General features: G+C 40.4%; 1 protein-coding gene across 1 annotated transcript in view; it reads left to right on the forward strand.

Moving 5' to 3' along the window:
• The first annotated feature begins 4,238 nt into the window (after window positions 1-4,238).
• The window catches only part of LOC131902562 (probable alcohol sulfotransferase), a 38,177-nt gene continuing 21,407 nt past the window's right edge, over window positions 4,239-21,008 (forward strand). The window contains exons 1-4 of the mRNA XM_059253586.1: window positions 4,239-4,371; window positions 5,449-5,657; window positions 7,310-7,436; window positions 18,530-18,624. Of these exons, the coding sequence (XP_059109569.1) occupies window positions 4,239-4,371; window positions 5,449-5,657; window positions 7,310-7,436; window positions 18,530-18,624 (564 nt within the window). The remainder of the gene's footprint in view (window positions 4,372-5,448; window positions 5,658-7,309; window positions 7,437-18,529; window positions 18,625-21,008) is intronic.

Raw genomic sequence — 21,008 nt, forward strand, 5'->3', positions numbered from 1 at the left:
ACTTAGACCTGATAAGTACTTTCTGCAAGGCAGCACTTTCAAATGACAACAATGAACATGTTGAGAAAGAAATAAGAAAAAGTGCTGTTCACAATAGCTTAAAACGTAATGGGACTAATGCTTCGAGCCACAGAAATATGAAGTAATTACTCAGCTGGCACTGACAAGGCTAACCCAGCAGAGCCCCTGGTTAAAGCCAAACTTAAGGAGTTTTGGTGATATTGGCTTTTGAATGTATTAGCTGTTTCCTGAAGTGAATTTCTTGTGTGCTATTGTAGCCTTCCCATCTGATTCTTCCCCAAGAATTTCTAACAGTGTGATTGATCATTTATTGGGCACAACTTCCCCTATACAATTAGGGTATTTGGATAACATCCCCAGCTGTGTATGGAAACAGTCACACAGTTGATACTTGTTTCCCACAACCAGTTCTTTGTTCCTTTCTCCAATATAAACTTAGACATCTGCTTTCTTGCAGTTATCTTCATTGGCAGACATTTGGTAAATGTTAAGTGTCCAGGCAAAAGTATCTCATTTGAGACATTTACAGACACCCAAGGACATAGAATTGCAACGTGTCGGAATTTGTTGATTCTCAGTCTTTAGGTAGTTAGGGAGAAAATGTGCCCTAGGCTCACCCTACCTGCAGATAGGAAATGCTGCCCCACACATAGACAACCACTTGGGCCTGGAAAGGGCATCGATCTAAGAGGTGAAACTGCTGCTGTAAGTTTCAGAATCCAGTATACTTGCTACCTGTTTTCTTTATACCTGTCTTTTACACACAGATAAATATAGTTCCCACCCTCATCAAAGAAGCTTTTGTAACATATGGAAACTATTACAAAGTCCCACATCTAGTCAAAATGCAGAGAATTGTGGGGCATTCAGGATGACATGAGCTACAAGATGGTGCCGAGAGGAAGTTAGCCCAAGTTGTTTATGCTGAACTTAGATACAAAGATGAGGAGATGATGTCAGTGCATAAACAGCTCGTTAACAAGGAAATGAGCATAGGGTGACCTTTAAAACGATTGGTTGGTTCCTTCCACCTGCTCCTAGGGTTCTGAGGTTTTCTGCTATAAAAGAGGCTTACTGCCTAATAATAAAGGAATTCTTGCTTGGCTTGACTCCCCGCTGTATCTCATTGTCTCCTGGTAAGAGGAAGGCTGGGAAATGGGCAAGCAGCACACTTACCTTTCCTCAGTCCAGGTCACCTCTCCAGAGGTAACCTAAGTTTCTGGTGCAGCAAGAGCCCACAGAGAATAACTGACTGTAAGGTGTCCAGGCACATCTGATACATCTGCAGTGAATCCATTCAACCTAACACTTGGAAAAAACACAGAAGAGGGGACAGAATGGCCCCAGAGGCTAAGGATCCCTGTTGATAGTATATATACCCTAGCCATGACAGGAAAATACACCTATGAACTCTCAGTAGTATATTTAGTGAAAGGTACCATCATAATCACACCAGTTGGTATAGAAATAAGGACAGGGAAATTCTACATGGTTTTACCTCTAGATGAGGGAATACAGGAGTCCAATGGCTGCTGAAAGAGAGAGAATCAGCTGCCTCAGTAGGGAAATCCCATATTGGTTTTCCAATCACAAGTGCTCAGCTCAGCATACATTCACATACAAACAGAACTAATTAGACTCAGTAGGTTATATGTACATGTGATCATATACATATACGTAAATATAGACTGAAAAGTAAAGAAGAAATCCTAAATATGGGAAGGGAGTGAGGTACTGGAGGGGGAGAGTGTGGGTGATAGCCATACAGCACGCTAAGGAATTGAGTTTCTCAAAAACAACCACTACTTTTTTTAAAAAAGAATTGCATGTGGTAACATTTTGTATGATCTCTGTAACTTTTATGCACATTTGAAACTATTCTGAAAACTGAATTGTATTAGAAAACACTTTAAATTAAGCCCCATTTCTATGTCCTAATACTTGTTATTGAGTTTCTTTTTTTTTAAAAATTTTTATTTTGCAATACAATTCAGTTCTACATATCAGCCACAGATTCCCTTGTTCTCCCCCCTCCTTCCCCCCTCACCTTCCCCCCAGCCCGCCCCCCATTCCAATCTCCTCCAGGACAAAGCCTTCCCCACAGACTGAGATCAGCCTGGTGGACTCAGTCCAGGTAGGTCCAGTCCCCTCCTCCCAGGCCGAGCCAATGGACCCTGCATAGGCCCCAGGTTTCAAACAGCCGACTCATGCAATGAGCACAGGACCCGGTGCCACTGCCTGGATGCCTCCCAAACAGATCAGGCCAATCAACTGTCTCACCCACTCAGAGGGCCTGATCCAGTTGGTGACCCCTCAGCCATTGGTTCATATTTCATGTGTTTCCATTTGTTTGGCTATTTGTCTCTGTGCTTTATCTGACCTTGGTCTCAACAATTCTCGCTCATATAAACCCTCCTCATTCTCGCTAATTGGACTCCCAGAGATCCACCTGGGGCCTAGTCATGGATCTCTGCATCCAGATCCCTCAGTAGTTGGATGAGGTTTCTAGCATGACAATTAGGGTGTTTGGCCATCCCATCACCAGAGTAGGTCAGTTCGGACTGTCTCTCGACCATTGCCAGCAGTCTGTTGTGGGGGTATCTTTGTGGATTTCTGTGGGCCTCTCTAGGACTTTGTTTCTTCCTATTCTCATGTGGTCTTCATTTACCATGGTCTCCTATTCCTTGTTCTCCCTCTCTGTTGTTGATCCAGCTGGGATCTCCCACTCACCCAAGCTCTCTTTCCCTCGACCCTCGCCCTTCACTACCCCCACTCATGTCCAGGCTGTTCATGTAGATCTCATTCAATTTCTCTGTCATTGGGCGATCCCTGTGTCTTTCTTGGGGTCCTGTTTTCCTGGTAGCCTCCCTGGTGATGTGAGTAGCAGTCCAGTCATCCTTGTTCCACATCTAGTATCCTGTTATGAGTGAGTACATACCATGTTTGTCTTTCTGAGTCTGGGATACCTCACTCAGGATGATTTTTTTCTAGATCCATCCATTTGTCTGCAAACCTCATGATGTCATTGTTTTTCTCTGCTGAGTAGTATTCCATTGTGTATATGTACCACATTTTGTTTATCCATTCTTCAGTTGAAGGGCATGTAGGTTGTTTCCATGTTCTGGCTATTACAAACAATGCTGATATGAACATAGCTGAACAAGTGCTCTTTTGGTGTGGTTGAGCATTCCTTGGGTATATGCCCAAGAGTGGTATAGCTGGACCCTGGAGTCTCCACGCCCTGCCCCCACCCCCATCCGCCTGAGCCCCAAGCCTCTTCCTGAGACTTAGAGGCCAGCCCCCAGCTCCCAGCTCCCATCTTGCCCCGGACTTCCCTTCTGAAGCACAGGTGAGTCCCCTAACTTGCCCCCAACCCCATCCCTGGGCACCAGCCACTCGGGAAGACCTGTCCAACTTGGCCCCAGGTTCTGGTCACAGGGCAGGTTCCCTTCTAGCCCCACCGGGAAGGATCCCCTTCTCCAAGACCCCTGGCAGACCCTGCAGTCTCCACGCCCTGACCCCACGCCCATCCGCCAGAGCCCCAAGCCTCTTCTTGAGACTTAGAGACTGGCCCCCAGCTCCAATCTTGCCCCGAATTTCCCATCTGGAGGAGAGAGAGAGAGAGAGAGAGAGAGAGAGAGAGAGAGAGAGAGAAGAGCACCCATCCTCCCCCGGACTTCCCTTCTGAACAAGAGCTCCCATCCTGCCCCGGACTTCCAAATTGGACAAGAGAGCTCCCATCTGGACAAGAGAGAGAGACTTCCTGAATCTGTCAGCTCTGTCTGAACCAAGTGTGCGGATAAGGCCAAGAACAAACCACAAGGAGATGGGCAGACGTCAAGGCAGAAACACATACAACAAAATGAATAGCAATACACAATCACCAGGCCCTAGCCCTCCTCCAACACCTAGACCTGAACATCAGAAATTGGAAGAAGCAGAAGAAAATAGTGTTATTGAGTTTCTTGTTTGGGGTCGTGAACTCAGGCTCACAGTTGCTCCAGAATGATCTCTGAATGAGTTCACAATTGCTTAACACAACAACCTTTGACTGGTTATTACATTATTTCTTCCCGTCAGTAGTTAGTTTCACAATGAACTGTGGAGTGTTACTGATTTCTTTGCCTGCACTGTAAATATTACCCTCACCATTTGCTAGAAGCTGAAAAGGTGGCTAAGGCTGTAATCCTAACAGCACCCACAAAGAGCTCTTTGCCATGTCAGACTACCTTTGGTTTGAAGGGATACCTTTCCCTACTGGAGAGTATAAAAAAGAAATAATTGAAGAATCTCATGATAAGTTTGTGATCAGAGATGAAGACACAGTCATACTGACTTACCCTAAATCAGGTAAGAACTGTGAGTGAGAATGATCCTGAAGTGTATGAAGAAGGATAGGGCTTTGATCATCATTCATTTGAGTGATAAGTGGAGTGCTCTATATATCTGATGTTTAAAATGTTTTGTGGGTGTGGAGAGCTGTGTGTGAGTGCATTTTCACTCAGAGAAAGAACTCCAGCCTGGTCTGTGTGGGCAGAGGCTCATCCAGGCCATGTGAGCAATGCCAGTGGATCCTAAGGCAGTCTCTGGCATTGTTCTGTCTCTGTGTGGAGGAGAGTTGAAGAGGGAAATGAGGAAAACAAACAGAAGAAATAGCACCAAGGTATAAAGGCATGGATGTAAGAATATATGGAGGAGAGGACAATGTCAGGTAGAAGAATTATTGTGGACCTTGTCCAAGGAGTAAAAACAGTCTCAAAACTCAAGAACCAAAAAGAAGCATCATGGGCTTTGGGGAGGGTTGTTTGCTGGGTTGCAGAAGCACTGAACACAGGTAAGTTTTGGGTTGCTGACACTGACAGTGAAAGAACATGGAAAAGCCAAGGGTGGTGGGTGGAATGCATGAAGAAGAATTATACAATGGCCCAGAGAAGAGAGCTAGAGAAATACCCAAGGACAAGTGAACATGTAAACATAAATACAAGTGTGAGTGGTAAATAGACAGAAGGGGATTTATTCACCTAAAGAGAAACAGTACTCACACACATACTGCAGCATGGATACATCTCAATTGCTTTGCATTAAAAGAAAGGAGCCAGTCTCAAGGACAGAGTCCACAATTACATTCCTGTGAAGTATCTGGGAAAGTCGAACTCACAGCACCAGAATGTAGAATGATGATGGCCCAGGACTTGAGGGGACTTTCAGGTGGAGTTAATTGAGTATAGTCTCAGTTTCTCCATGTGAAGCATTGGTAATGTGCTGGATGAATATACTTTGTACTTAGAGCATGTGGACATTGTGAACCCCACAGGTCTATGTGCTTGGAAACAGCTGCACTGTAAATTGTACAGATGTACAATTTTCTTCTTGAGGCTTTTTCACAAGTACTGTTGAAATGAGTGACCATTATGTTACCTTCTTCAGGAACTAACTGGCTGATTGAGATTGTCTGCCTGATTCAGACCAAGGGGGATCCCACTTGGATCCAATCTGTGCCTATCTGGGACCGCTCACCCTGGATAGAGTCACAATATGGATATCCACTATTAATCAATAAGGAAGGACCACGCCTCATCAGCTCCCACCTTCCCTTCCATCTTTTCCCCAAGTCTTTCTTCAGTTCCAAGGCCAAGGTCAGTGTCCAGTGGTTGAGAAATCTTTGACCAAATGCTCTTTGAACTTCATCTACCTTGATGGGCCCTGGAGCTCTTGCTGAAATGCACTCGGATTGTGTAGGTTGTGGGTGGGAACATGAGATTCTCATGCACTAAGTGGTGCAGATGTGTCTCCACCTCAGACTACATCAGAGTACCAGAATGTCAAGTACTACACAGTGATCCTGGGCAGATAAATGAGAGAAAGTGAAATATCAACTAGAGCATTTAGGAACTACAGATACAGGTCAAGCAGAGGGCACACTCTAGTGTACAGTGGACATTACTGTTTTGCTGTCATCAAAGTCAATTAGCTAATCTTGATTCTACATAAATCCCATGAGCAGTGTGTGAATCACCCCAGACAGAGTTGCTCATAGAAAAGCAGCCTGACCAGGCATCAGTGCTGTAATCATGGAGATTGAGCAGCAGTCATGGCTCATCTGTACCCACCGTGTGTTGCTCTATCTAGGTGTCCATTGATGTGATTAGCCACAAGAATCACCCACATCATTGATAGAGGATCTCTAGAAGGGATCAGAAATATCCAGATTCTGACCTATCATAGTTTCTTGTTAGTAAGAAAGTTTTTGGAAGTCCTTGCACCATGGAGCCTAAAAATATTTTATGCTTAAATTGCAAAGACAAACTTAGAAAAATTTCCTCTCTTGAAAATATCGTAGGGAACTTTGACCATTTACTCATATGCATGTGCATTATTGGGATTTGACACATACTTAGCTAGAAAAATTGAGGCCTAAAGAGTTGAATTCTAGAATAATGTCACAAAGAGTGTTGGCACAAAATATAAATTTCCTTTTATTAAAATTATTTATTTTTAATTTGTTTCTTTCATTGTTTGTAATTATAATTACATACATCATTCCCTCTTTCTCCCTCCAGGCTTTCCTTCTTTCTCTCTTTCAATTTTGTGGTCTCTTTTTTCTTTAATTGTTGTTACATCTCTATATGTATCTACGTATTTCTCAATATTTAAATGTAACCTGCTCAGTCTATAAAATGTTACTTGTATGCATGTTTTCAGGGCTGAGCACTGGGAATTGCATAACCAACCAGCTGTTATGCTTTTCCCAGGGAAAGTCTATTTCTCCAACCCTCTGCATATCTGAGTTGCCTGTAGGTCTTTTTGTTCACTATTGTACAATGACACACTGGCTTTGAGCTCTGCATCATGATTCTTTTGAAAGTTATATTTGGTAGTTAAAGTTGTGGAAAAGAATTAGTTTCTCATATTGTAGATAGATTTAGTACAGTACTCATCTCTGAATATATACGATGTTCTTTCACAGTGGATGAGTGATTTTTCACATTGTAAGATACTGATATTTATAACTAGAGAATCAGTCTTGGATTTTGTTATTGTTGCTTTGTTTTTTAAAGTATTAGTGGCCTGAGTAATTTTGCTGTTACATGTTTGTAAATGAAATAAAATTATAAAAGAGGATTCTCACTATAGATATTTTGCACTTATGTAAATATTTTGTCAAATAAAAATAATTAATGTTTTTAGAAACCTCATGGAGATTTGATTGACATTTCATATAAGTTGTGCAAGTTAAATGGTTTCAAATGATTATGTTGACCTTCATGTACATGTTTTTCTGTCTAAGGTGATCTATTTAATCAGAAATCCCAGAGATGTTCTTGTGTCTGGTTATTTTTTCTGGAGTAAGATGAAATTTGTTAAGAATCCGGAGTCACTGAGAACTTATTTTGAATGGTTCCTCAAAGGAAATGGTGAGTGTCCTATTAAATATAGGGCTTCAGTGAGCCTCAGATCCATTTTTAATGACAAGGTGAGATATAGCTCAGGTTGGTCTTGAACTCTATATAGCCAGGGACAATGTTGAAGCTCTGCTCCTCCTGCATCTAGTTCTTGAGTTCTAGTACTAAAAGCACCTATTACCATGTTCCCTCAATTTAATGCTAGGGCTCACGCCCACAAGATTATGTATTTTATCTAATTTGGTTATGTCCCTAACATTTAGTGTATTCTGTAGTCTTGTCTCCATCTTATCCCTCTATATTCAACAAATCTGTGGTTCTAAATCTCATCACCATTTTGAACCTAATTGTGAAGTCTTCCTGTTTTCACACACCACTGCATAATAGGGCACAACTACAGCTTGACCCATAACACACCATCCTGTCAACATTTGGAGTGTCTGGTCTTTCCAGTACTAAGGTAGGTGTTATAATTTGTGGTATTGAATAAGAAATGCCTCAAATAGACTTTGACATTTGAACACTTGTTTCCCACTTGATGGAACTGTTTCAGAAGATTTATGAGGCACAATTGCAGGAGGTCCATCACTGAGTGTGGGCTTTGAGAGGTTTTTAAATTCTTTTTTAAATTAAATTTTTCATTTATTCTATATCCTGACCAGTTTAGCCTCCCTCCTTTCCTCCAATTCTTCTCCACCCCCAACCCCCACTCCACTCCTCCTCTGTTTCTGTTCAAAATAGTGCAGGCCTCAGCATGGGTGTCAACAAAGCATGGCATATCAAGTTCAGGTAGGGCTAAACTCTTCTTGTATTAAGGCTGGGCAAGGCAACCCACTATGAGGAATAGGTTTCTAAAAGTCAGCCAAAGAAATAGGGATGGGCACTGCTTTCATCACTAGGAGTCCCACAAGCAGATCAAGGTACACAATTGCCATACATGTGTAGAGGATCTAGGTCAGTTCCATGCATGATCTTTAGATGTCAGTCCAGAGTCTGTGAGCTCCTATGAGCCCATGTCATTTGTTTCTGTTGGTACCTTTGGGATGACTTTGACCTACTTGGCTCATCCAATCCTTCCTCTGTCTCTTCAATAGGATTCCCTGAGCTAGGCCCAGTGCTTGGCTCTGGGTTTCTCTATCTGTTTCTTTAGGTCACTGGATGAAGGCTCTCTGATTACAATGTGGTGAGTTACCACCCTGCTTACAGGAGATGGCCAGTTCAGGCTACCTATCCACTATTGCTAATAGTCTTAGCTCGAGTCATCCTTGTAGATTCATGGGAGTTTCTCTTACCAGGTTTCTACCTGACCCCAAATGCCTGCCCTCAAGATGTCTCTTTCATTACTCTCCCACCCCAACTATGCCTCCAACCTAATCTTCATGTTTCCATCCCAGCCAACCCAGGAGTTCTCTTCTATTTTCCCTTCCAGGGAAATCTGTGCATCACCATCCCCTTTGGGCCCTCCTGGTTACCTAGTCTCTATGGAGCTGTGGATTGTATCATGGTTATCCTTTACTTTACAGCTAATATCCACTCTTGAGTGAGTACATACCATGTTTGTCTTTCTGTGTCTGGGATACCTCACTCAGGATGATTTTTTCTAGTTCCTCCAGTTCCCTCAAATTTCCTGATGTAATTGATTTTAACAGTTGAGTAATACTCCATTGTGGAAGTGTACCACATTTCCTTTGTCTATTGTGTGGCTGAGGAGCCCCTAGGCTGCCTCCATGTTCTGGCTATTGTGAAAAACCCTGCCATGAACATAGTTGAACAACTGTTCTTATGGAAAGATTGAGCATCCTTTGGGTATATGCCCAAGAATGGTATCGCTGGGTCTTGAGGTAGATTGATTTTCAGTTTTCTGAGAAACTTCCATATTGATTTCCAAAGTTGCTGTACAAGTCTAGACTACCACTAGCATTGGAGGAGTGTTCCCCTAGATCCATATGAAAAGGTTAAGTTCTTAAGTCACTTCCAGTTTCTTGTCTCTGCTTCCAGCTTGTAGTTGAGATGATCTCTCAGCTTCATGCTGCTGTAGCCCTGCCTGCCACTTTTTGCCATTCCCTCCTTTCTCCCATCATTTATTCATATCCATCTAGAATAATAAGCCAAAATTAAGTTCTCTCTGCTTACTTAAGTTGCCTTTGTTCATGATGTTTTATCACAGCAACAGAAAACTAACAAAAATTTTGGTCTTCCTACCACACCACTCATTTGTGGATTCTCTTAGTCTTTTTTTCTTTGGCTTCCCATACTTTGTCCTGACTGTCTATTATTTTGTTAAGATGCATCTTTCCAAATATTATAAATTCTATTTTCTTTATTGTCTTAAAAGTATTTTCAGAGGCATGGATTCTTAACACTTTTTAAATGTGTTTAACTTTTATTGACTTACAACAATTATATATAATTATTATGACATTTTCATATATATATGCAGGTATTTTTGATCAAATTAATGGCCCACTATCCTCTCTTCTGCTATTTCCACTTTTGCTGATCCTTTTCCTCTTCCTGAGTAACTCTGCTTTCTACTTCCATGTCCCTGTTCTGCATGTGTCTGTTTGTGACGCAATGAGGTCCATTGGGGTCGCTTACTGAAGCACAGGGAAAGAGTCATTTACAGGAGCATGGGTACCTTACCAGTAGCTCCAATACTGAAAAAAATACCTCTCCTTCCACTAGCAACCACTAACTGCCTATAGACCGTGGAAGGAGGGGGTCTCATGAGCCCTGGCCCCTAACTACACTTGACTGCTCATAAAGCCACAGGAAAGTGGTGGATACTTGGGAGTACTTTCTCTCTCCTTGATAGAGTATTTTAGGGCCCAGTCTTGTACAGTAATCCCAGCTACTAAGAGTTAAAATGTGCTGTGGCCTTGTCATGTCTAGAAGATAATATTCCACATCATTCTACCCCATATTTAAGCTTTTACATCATTTCCATACCTTCTTCCTCCATGTTTCTTAAGGCTTCATGGGGGGGGGTGTCTAGATCATCTCATTTGGTGAGCACTGAAAAAGACCTTATTCTCAGCATTTTGGCCAATTTTATGTCTCCAAAACTCCTCACTTCAAGAAGAATCTTTTTTTTTTTTTAAACCAAGCTGACAGTAGTGATATATAAGGAGATACATAGCTATTTAGAAGAGAATTGGATGTGTACATCAAGTCCATTCAGCAGAACAACAGTGATAGCTTCAACCCTAGGACCTATTCCCTCCACAGCATGTATATTCAACCACATTGAGTGCACCACATTTGAACTCTTCTCAATCAGAAAAGGATTGGTTACCCTGATACCACAATTTCCATGATTGCACTACTGGACATGCCTTATAAGGCTGGTTGAAGTATCCATCACAGTGTCCACAGCTGAATACCATGACTATTGATGAGAGTCTCCTGCTATCAGACTGCACAACACTTTCCGGCACTATGAGAGCTATTGCACAGGAAGGCATATTTCAGGCAATTCCCAGCTTGCTTTCTTTATGTATTTTGATAAGAATATGAGGATATGTTTAGAAATAGGGTCTTAACAACTAGTTTTAGGGGGCACTGACAACAGTGACAATTGCCTATATTATTTGGTTCGTTGGGCCTTTCTAGGCAACAAATCCTAGGGAGGTATCCCACCACTAGCAATGGAGTTTTTATTTAATAACCTATGACTTCTGGGAGCAGTACTGTAGCTTGACTTATACTTTTTAATGAGCTTACAAACCAATGAGTTTCCATAAGGCATTGTCATATATTCTTGGATTTGGTTAATTTAATTTTATTTTTTTGAGAAAAGGTTTCTCTGTGTAGCTTTGTGCCATTCCTGGAACACACTATGTAGCCTAGACTGGCCTTGAATTCACAGAGATCCGCCTGCCTCTGCCTCCGTAGTGCTGGGATTTAAGGCATGCACCACCACCGCCTGGTGGTTTTGATTAATTTTATTCCTCATTCTCTCACCCCATCTTCACATTAACCCATTCAGTCTCATATTCACTCCCTTCACATTCATACCAGAGGTATTCTGGAATTTCTCTTTTCTTGAGGTCTCTTTTTCATGTTCCCAATCTAAGGGCCCTTTCCAGTTTCCTGTACTTATAATGCACTTCAAGTTAAACACACTAAGAACTTGTCTAGGATCCTTATATGAGAGAGCACATGCAATGGTTGTCTGTCTGTGCTGGGCTTACCTCATTAGGCATATTTTCCAGTTCCATCTATTTTACTGAGAATTTTATAATTTCATCTTTATAGCTGAAGGAAATTTAATTGTGTATATACATTACAATTTTATTATCTACTTTTCAGTTGATGGGCAGGTAGGGTGAACCTATTTCCTAGCTATTGTGAGTAGAGCTGCAATGAACACAGACTTTTGAGTTCCTGCATAGTTGTACATATCTAAGTATATAGTAGACTATACCTAAATAATTTGAGTATATACCTAAGAATTGATAGCTGGGTCATATGGAAGTTCTCTTTTCAGCTTTTTTTTAGTAAACTCCACAGTGATTTTAGTAAGGGTTGTATCAGTTTGCACTCCCACCAACATTTCTCTTTCCCCACATTTTCTTCATAAATTTTAAAAACTAAGCTTTATTATAAAGAAACTTTTAAATAAGGAAAAACAAGATACACCCAAATTAATGAGACTCTAAGCCTATAACTTGATGAATACAAATTATATATAAAATACAGTTAGATTTGATATTAAAAAGAGAAGCTGCTACGAGTCACATTACATGTTATACTTTCAATATCACTTATATTGCACTCAATTTTCCATCACTGTGACAAATTTATAACTAGAACACTGTAACCTTATATTGTCTTTCAACACTCTCATCCATTATCTGCATCTAGTCCTTTCTCATCCCCTTATATTTGGAGAAAACCAAAATGGCTAAGAAACACTTAACAAAATGTTCAACATCCTTAGCCATCAGGGAAATGCAACTTAAAATGACTCTCAGAATCCACTTCAACCTGTCAGAATGGCTAAGATAAAAAACACAAGTAACAGCTCATGCTGGAGAGGAGGTAGTGTGAGGGGAACACTCCTCCATTGCTGGTGGGAGTGCAAACTGGTACAGCCACTTTCAAAGTCAGTGTGGAGGTTTCTCAGAAAACTGGGAATCAATCTACCCCAAGACCCAACTATACCACTCTTGGGCACATAGCCAAAGAATGTTCGATCGTACAATATGGATATTTGCTCAACTATGTTCATAGCAACATTATTTGTAATAGATAGAACCTGGAAACCCAGATGTCATCAACCAAGGAATGGATTAAGAAAACATGGAATATTACTCAGCTGTTTAAGAACACCAGGAAATTTGAAAGCAAATGGATAGAACTAAAAAAAAAAAAAATCCCGAGTGAGGTAACGCAGACAGAGAAAGACAATCATGGTATGTACTTGCTCATATGAGGATATTAGCTATAAAATAAAGGATAATAGTGCTATGATCCACAGACCCAGAAAGACTAGGTAACAAGGAGGATTCATGGTGGGGACACGCAGATATCCTTGTGAAAGGAAAAAAGAAGTGATTTTTGTGAGTGAACAGGGAACAGGTGGGCATGGGAATGTGAGTGGTCAGGTTGAGGGAGGGGATGAAGTGGGAAAGTTCTGAAAGAGACTACTGGAAAGGGGAACATTTTTGGGTCAGGTAAAAACATTGCCAAGAATCTCCAAGGAAGACTTCGATTAGACTCCTAGCAACAGCAGATATATAGTCTGAACAGTCCATCTCCTGTGACCAGATTTGTGCCTAGCCTAATTGTCATCAGAGAGACTTCATCCAGCAACTGATGGAAACAGATGCAGACCAACAGGCAAATATTAGGTGGAGTTCAGCGAAGCCTGCACAAGAGGGGGAGAAAGAATACTTGGAGCTACAAGGGTCAAGGACACCACAAGAATACTCACAGACCCAACCTGGGCTCATAGAGGCTCACAGAGTCTGAAATGCCAACCAGGGTGCCTACATGGGACTGATGTAGACCCTCTGTATATGCTGTTATAGCTTTGTAGATCGGTGCTCTTGTAGGACTTCAAAGAGTGAGAACAGGGGCTATCTCCAATTCTTTTACTGGTGTTGAGACCTTACTTCACATGCTTGGTCACCTTGCCCAGCTTTAATTCATGGGGAAGTACTTGGTCTTATTGTGACTTGATATGCCATGTTGATACTCATAAGAGACCTGCCGTTTCCTAAACAGAAATGGAGGAGGAGGAATTTGGGAGGTGGTAAGAGAGGGGGGTTCGCCTGGGGGAGATACTGGGAGGAGAGGACACAAGGGAAAACTATGGCTGTAAAGTAAAATAAGTACACAAATACATTTATTTTAAAAAGAAAAGGAAAAAACAATCGAACCATGTTGCAGACCCTCTGGGCATTGACATGCTCCTCTATCAATGGCAGTCTTTTCTCATACCAGTCAAACATGTTCTGTCTCCTATTCCAACCTATTTGTACCATTTTGCTACTCCATCTTTTCCACCTGTCCATCGCATATTTATTCATCATAATCGCATTGGGAGCTGAGGTGTGTCATGCAGTATACCCTTTTGCCCAGACAGCTTTACTTGCCAATGTTCATTGCAGTGAGCTGTTGGTCTGGTTCAGGGCCTCTGGCTTCTGCTACACCATCAATACTGACTCCTCTAGACTCCTCTCAGATATCCTACTGTTGCTCAGAGTCATGGAGATCCTGTGGCTATGCTTCTGCAGGACTGGCCCTTTCCACCTTCTCCACCAGATCAGAGATACAATAAATGTTGGGGTGAACCAACTCAAAGCCCTATGTCTGGGCGTCTGTGGTTGCTGAGTTATTCAGCACTGCTCTTTGCTCTGCCTTCTCCTGCCCCAGAGGTGGCAGGAAAAGGGTAGGTGCAGTTCTGATTACTTTTAAGGTTCATTTCATTTTATTTATAGAAATATTTTTCTTGCATGTATGTGTTTGTTGAATATGTGTCGGGGGCCCAGAGGGGCAGGAAGAAGGCATTGTGGGTAGTAGAAATTGAGTCCTGGTTCTCTAAAAGAACAGTGAATGCTTTTAACTGCTCAGCCTTCTCCACATCCCTACTTGTTTATTTGTTTAAAATGTCATCTTAGTTTAATTTTGGTAGTTTTTAATCTATGTAGAAATTCATCCATATGTTTTTATATTTTCCAGTTTAGTGGAATGCTCTTAAGGTAAACTATAATAATTTTCTGAATTTCACTGGAGCTTGTCATAATGACTCCATTTTCATGTCTTACTGTATGAACTTTGGCATTCATTATTCCTCTTGGTTAATTTATCTAAAGTTAGTCAATATGTGAAAGAACCAAATCAGTTCATTGACTCTATGGTTTGTTTTGTTGTTGAGCTCTTTTTGTTCCACTGATTGCACTAATGTCAGTGTTTTCTTTCCAGCTAATGATTTTGGTGTTTGACTTGTTCCTTTTCTACAGCCCTAAGGTGAACCATTAACTAAATTATTAGAGATTTCTTTGATTTCTTAATATAGGAACACTGACCTTTAAACATCTCTGTTAGGACTGTTTACATCGCATCTCACAGATTAAAGGATGTTGTGTTTAATTTTCATTTTATTGAAGGAGTCTTTCTACTCTTGGATTCTTTAAGAAACCATTCGTGATTATGTTGTGAGTTGTTTAATCTCCATGAGTTTGTTTACTTTTAGAGTTTCTCTTGTTTATTTATAGTCATTTTATTGGTGTTGGACAGAGTATAAAGAAATATTTCAGTTTCCCCATATTTGCTGAGACGTTCTTTGTGTCCTAATATATCTTGGAATTCCAACTCCTGTCTTCTTATTATATTATCTTTGTTCTTATTGGATTTTCCCAAGTACTCCACCTTACCTTCACACTGTGATTTTTTCCTTTAAAAATATCCTATTTATTGTGATCTTGTGTGTATGTGTGCATGAGTGTCTGTTTGGGCACACACATCTCACAGAACATTTGTGAGAACCTGAGGACAACTTTGTGGAGTCAGTTGTACTTCTGATTTATGTGGGTTACAGAGACAGTTTGGTCATTGGGTTTATATGATAAGCACTTGGTTTATCCATTATTATTTCACAATGCCACCATTCCCTTTTGTATCTCTATTTACTTCATTTACTATTTAGTAGTTGTGTAGATCTCTTGTGCTAATTTCTACTCTTCCTTGTGCAATAAAGTTGTTTTCATAACTTACTTTTAAAAATTATGTCATTAGGCACTGCAGAGATGCTTTGGTGCTCAAAAGAACTTGGTGCTTTTTAGGGGAGGGGAGTTTGTTTCCCAGTACCCACTTCAAGTGGCTCACAAATTTCCATAGCTCTAGCTTCAGGGGAACTGGCACTCTTCTCATCTCTGCAGACACAGAAATACACAGACTCACACTCATATGAAAACACACAAACATACTAAAAGAAAAAATTAAGATAAATCTTTCAAAAATTATTTCTTTAACTACAAGTTTCTAGGGCATTGCACATTCTCTGAACACTCATCTCTCTCTCTCTCTCTCTCTCTCTCTCTCTCTCTCAATCTCTCTCTCTCTCTCTCTCTCTCCTCCCTCTCTCTGTCTCTTTCTCCCTTTCCCACTCCCTCTACCCTTTCCCCACCTCTCTCTCTCTCCTTGATGACTTATTTCCTTCATTCTTTTAATTGTTATTATTAATGATGCCATACAACCTTGATTCATTCATTTGGTTTCACTCAACTGCTTGTTGTATTGATGAGAATCATTCTTCTCAATGTCATACAAAATGCCATTCTTCTCATCTCTGTCTTTGAATCTTTTTGTTTTTATAGGACCAAGATATAGGTACTTACTTGCCTGATAATTGAACATTACTCCCCACTAAGACTCAGATCTTGAGGTTGTTTGTTTTTGGATACAGCCACTAGGTCTCATCACTTGATACACATCAATTAAAATGTAACAAAATATAAATATCCAGGCTGATTAGTATGGTGCAAGCGTGCAATCACAACATTCATGGGATGGGTTCAAGTGAATCAACAGTTCAAGAACACCCTTGTCTACATACCAAGATGGAGGCAGCCTTGTCGAGATATTCTTTTTAATACCTGCTTCCAAATAAACACTTATCTTTTAAAATGACTTCCAAGGCAGAACCACTGTTAATTATCAGCTACATATATGTCATTACCTTATTCTTGGTGCTCTCCCTAAAATGCTTTTGGCTTTTTGTTTGTTTTCATACAGGATCTGTTATATCCCAGATTGGCCACAAATTCTCTATGTACTTGAAAATGACATTGAACCTCTGGTCTTCTCTTGTCTTGACCTCCCAAGTTTTAGTATTGCACATGTATGCCACATTTGGCTTGGCTTTTAGCTTTTCTTTGAATGTGAATAGGTATGTGTGTTTATGCTGGTGTGGTTACAAATGTGTGAATGTGGCTGTTCTTGTGCCAAAGCTTGAGGGTGGAAGACAAACAACAACATCAGGCGTTGAGCCTTAATTTCTACCTTGTCTGAGGCAAAATCTCTTTCTTCTTGTTCAGCACTGTGTGTGCCAGCTTAGCTGGTCCCAAGCTTCTGGGCATTCTCCTGTCTCCACCTCCCATGTCATAGAAGGAGCACTAGGATAATAAAAAGAGACTGAATCACCATCTTTGAATGGTTCTTGAGGATTCAAACTCAGGCCCTCACACATGCAAGGCAAATGCTTTCCACTGAGCCATCACCTGAGCCCAGCTTTCAATCTCGTTAAGTGGCTTAGTTCTGTCATGTATTGTGCAGTTTATTTCTCTCTACTACTTCTCTGTAGATCATTTACCCCCAGCTTTCAATCAAATTTTAAATTCTTTGAATTCATGTGTCCTACTGCTCTGACCCTTGTTTAACTCTTAACTTTACTCCTGACTTGATTTAGTTAGTTTGTCAGATAATGGTTGAACAATGCAAATGTGTAAAGGAAGCTGAGAAATATAGAGAGAGGCCTAAACCAGGAATAGTGAAGACACTGTGACTGTTGAGAAAACATCACAATAGCCCTAGGAATGTAAATGAAGCTTTGAGGTGTGTATCAGGGTTCAGTGATGTTTTTCCTTTTGGGGGAGGAGCCAAGTAGACACAGAGTCAATGACACAGATTATGGGAGAATGTTGAAACAAGCCTGGTTTATTCAGGAAGAGGCAAGTCTTACATACTCCTCCACCCCACCCTGGGAGAAGGTTTTAAGAATATGCATCTGCTGGTGTGACATGGTTGCCTCTCATTGGTCTAGATTATCTCCAGATCATGTCTCAGCTGCTGTTGCTAAGGCCCTTAGCCAGACTCAGATTGGTTCTCAGAAAGTATCTTTTTTTAAAAAACTGATTTGGGCCAGCTGGCTCTCAAGCTTATTAGGGATGAGTCATCCCACAGGGGTGAAGGTATAATTCTATGCCTGGAAGGTCTCTAGTAGTCTGTGTTTAGGAGGCTAGGCTATTGAAGAATCACTATTGAGAAGTGGTAGAAGCTTAGAAGTAGATGCCAGGGTGAGGAGATCTCCCTTAGAAAGGATTAAGATAGTTCTTTTTTTTTATTTTTTTTAATTTCTTTTATTTTTTTTATTTTTTGGTTTTTCAAGACAGGGTTTCTCTGTGTAGCTTTGCGCCTTTCCTGGAACTCACTTGGTAGTCCAGGCTGGCCTCAAACTCACAGAGATCCGCCTGCCTCTGCCTCCTGAGTGCTGGGATTAAAGGCATGCGCCACCACCGCCCGGCTAAGATAGTTCTTTAGACATGATAGTAATATAAAGTCCAACCATGGCCATGCCAAGACCACTCTGGCTTACTGTATTGGTATGATTGCTTTTCCCCCAAACATGACTCCATCACTAAAGCCCAAGAGGAGGATGTTTCCATGAGGCATCAGGGGTAAATCTGTGAGATGATGAGTTTACAAATGAACTTGATTTAATCAGCTCAATATCTGTGTGTATTTGTTAAATGTCACATTGTATACTATAAATACTGGTTTGATTTTTCTTAGTAAAGCTGTCTGCCATTTCCAGAAAATATCAGGAAGACCTCACTTTCTTTCTCTATAATCAGTGCTTTCCTCTTCCCTTAACACAGTGCCATTTGGATCATGGTTTGAACACACCCGTGCCTGGCTATCCATGAGAAAAAGGGACAACTTCCTGATACTGAGCTATGAAGACATGAAAAAGGTAACTGTTACAGCAATCACAAAGTCTCTCACAAACTTTCCCCATGCAGCACCTCATATTCTTCTGTATCCCCATGTTAGTGTTAGGTCAATGAAGAGTCTGTAAAAGTGAGATTATGCCCTATATCCTTTATTGAGCTGCATCTGACATTTTCTCTGCAGTCTCCTTGTCAATCATCCACAACTTCTTTACCCTACTCCACCCTGGGGTAGGGTGGGGTAGCTCACACTTGCGCTATAGGGTTTTTAATCCTGTCTATGCAACACATTCCATACACCTAATAACCCAGTGGTCATTGGGGAATGGGTAAAGCAGTGCCATTCCACTGTTGTTTCCAAATGTATGTCATCCCCCCTTGAAGGCAAGAAGAGAGACAAAGGCAGGAAATCCATCTGTGAATCCTGGGAAAGCACAAGTCCTGAAGTTATATGAAAAGCATGAGTGATACAACTGACTAGGCATGTTCAGGATGCAGCCAGTCAGGGATGATTGTGTTCTGTGCTCTGCAGTACAGAGGTTTCTGCATGTGGGCTAGAATATGCTGGAGATTTTAAAACTCTTAGTAGAGAATATCTGAAATATTTCAACATTTAGTAATGACATATGTCTAAATAAACTCTTAGGCCATATCCTTAGCAGCTCATTGCAGGTTTCATTTCATTGAAATGCCCCTCAGACAGCAACATGTTGAAGTACTGTGTATGTGTCTAAAATATCTCTTATTTTAAAAATTAAAAAAATTAAAAAAATATGTCTTGGCAAGTCATCACATGACTAAAACTAGCACTGGGAGAGAGAGAGAGAGAGAGAGAGAGAGAGAGAGAGAGAGAGAGAGAGAGAGAGAGAAAGAATCAGGGGTTCTAGGTTATCCTTGTTTGTATGGTGGGTTTGAGGTCAACCTTGGCCAAAAGAGACATTGATTCAAAAGATCATTCATTAAAAATAATTTTAAGTTCATTTGTATATTTTATTTTTATTTAGTTAAAAAATTCTCCCTCTACTGATGGACACATAATAATGACACCAAGCATATAAGCACAAAAATATTCACATTTGACCACCAACTCAAAAGTTTAAGTAGTTTGGAAGTTATCAGTGAAAGGTGATCATCATTTATATATCACAGGTAAAAGTATCAATTGTACTTTTTTACTGAACAAGAAAAGAATTGTGCAGTCTATCAGAGAAAAAACACTTGCCCATCCTTAGAATAGTTCAAAAATTTAGTTAAGGCTGAAAAGAAGCAGTCTTAAAGCCACTGTGTACCTTTCAGAAGTAGACTCTGGTGATGATGAAGGTTACTGATAGCTGTAACTTTGTTTTCATTTTTATTTCTCTTATGAAAATTTTATTACTTAAAACAATTTTTAAATTTAAATATATTTTGATCATATTCTTTCTCTCCCACAATTTCTTCCAAGTTTTCTCCTCCTCCTTACCCACACAACCTTAAATTCTTTCTGAAAAAAACAAACAAAATCCCAATAAAACAAAATTCCCCCTGAAAGAAAACAAAATAAAACAATAACCAAAAAGAAAAAAAAAACCCACTGAACTGCAACCAAACAAAAGCATACACACTCATAAAACAAAACCAAAACCAAAACCAAAACAAAAGAAAAACAAAAACAAAACAAAACTTGGATTCTATTACATATTGGTCAACTACTCCTTCACATGAAGACTTTCCTGCGGTGGTTGATATATCCAGTGTCATTTCATTAGAGACAATGGATTTTCCCTTTCCCAGCAGGTATAAATGACAGTTTAGTTGTTAACCTTTACCCTAGTGGCTACATTTTCATGCATTCATTTTTTTTAAAAAAATATAACAACATAAAGTACAATCTGATGAAATAATATTATTCCCTCAAAGTTGGACAAGACAAACCAACAGAAAGAAAACAGCACAAGAGAAGGCACAAGCAGAGACCCACATGTTTGAACATCCAGGAAGACCACAAAATCACTAAACTCTAGACCCTAACACATAAGCAGAGGATTGATGCAGACTGGTGTGGTACTGTGCATATTGCTCCAGTCTGTGGGCTCATATGAGCTTTTCTTACGTTGATGTGGATGGTCATGTTTTCTTAGTGTCCTCCCTATTCTCTGTCTCTAACACACTTTCTTCTCCTTCTGAAGAGTTATCTGAGCTCTAAAGTGAGAGATTTGGTGGAGACATACCATTAGGGCTGATTGTTCAAAAGTATCTCAATCTCTGTGTATTCTCCATCTGTGGATCTCTGTATTTCTTCTCAGCTGCTTTGGGAGAAAACTTCTCTGATGATGACTGTACAAGGTGCTAATCTGAGTAGAGCAGAATATCATCTGGAATCATTTTTCACTAATTTTTCAGACCAGTATTATTTGGTTTTACCCTA

This window comes from Peromyscus eremicus, chromosome 1 (genome assembly GCF_949786415.1).
Source record: "Peromyscus eremicus chromosome 1, PerEre_H2_v1, whole genome shotgun sequence".
NCBI lineage: Eukaryota > Metazoa > Chordata > Mammalia > Rodentia > Cricetidae > Peromyscus > Peromyscus eremicus.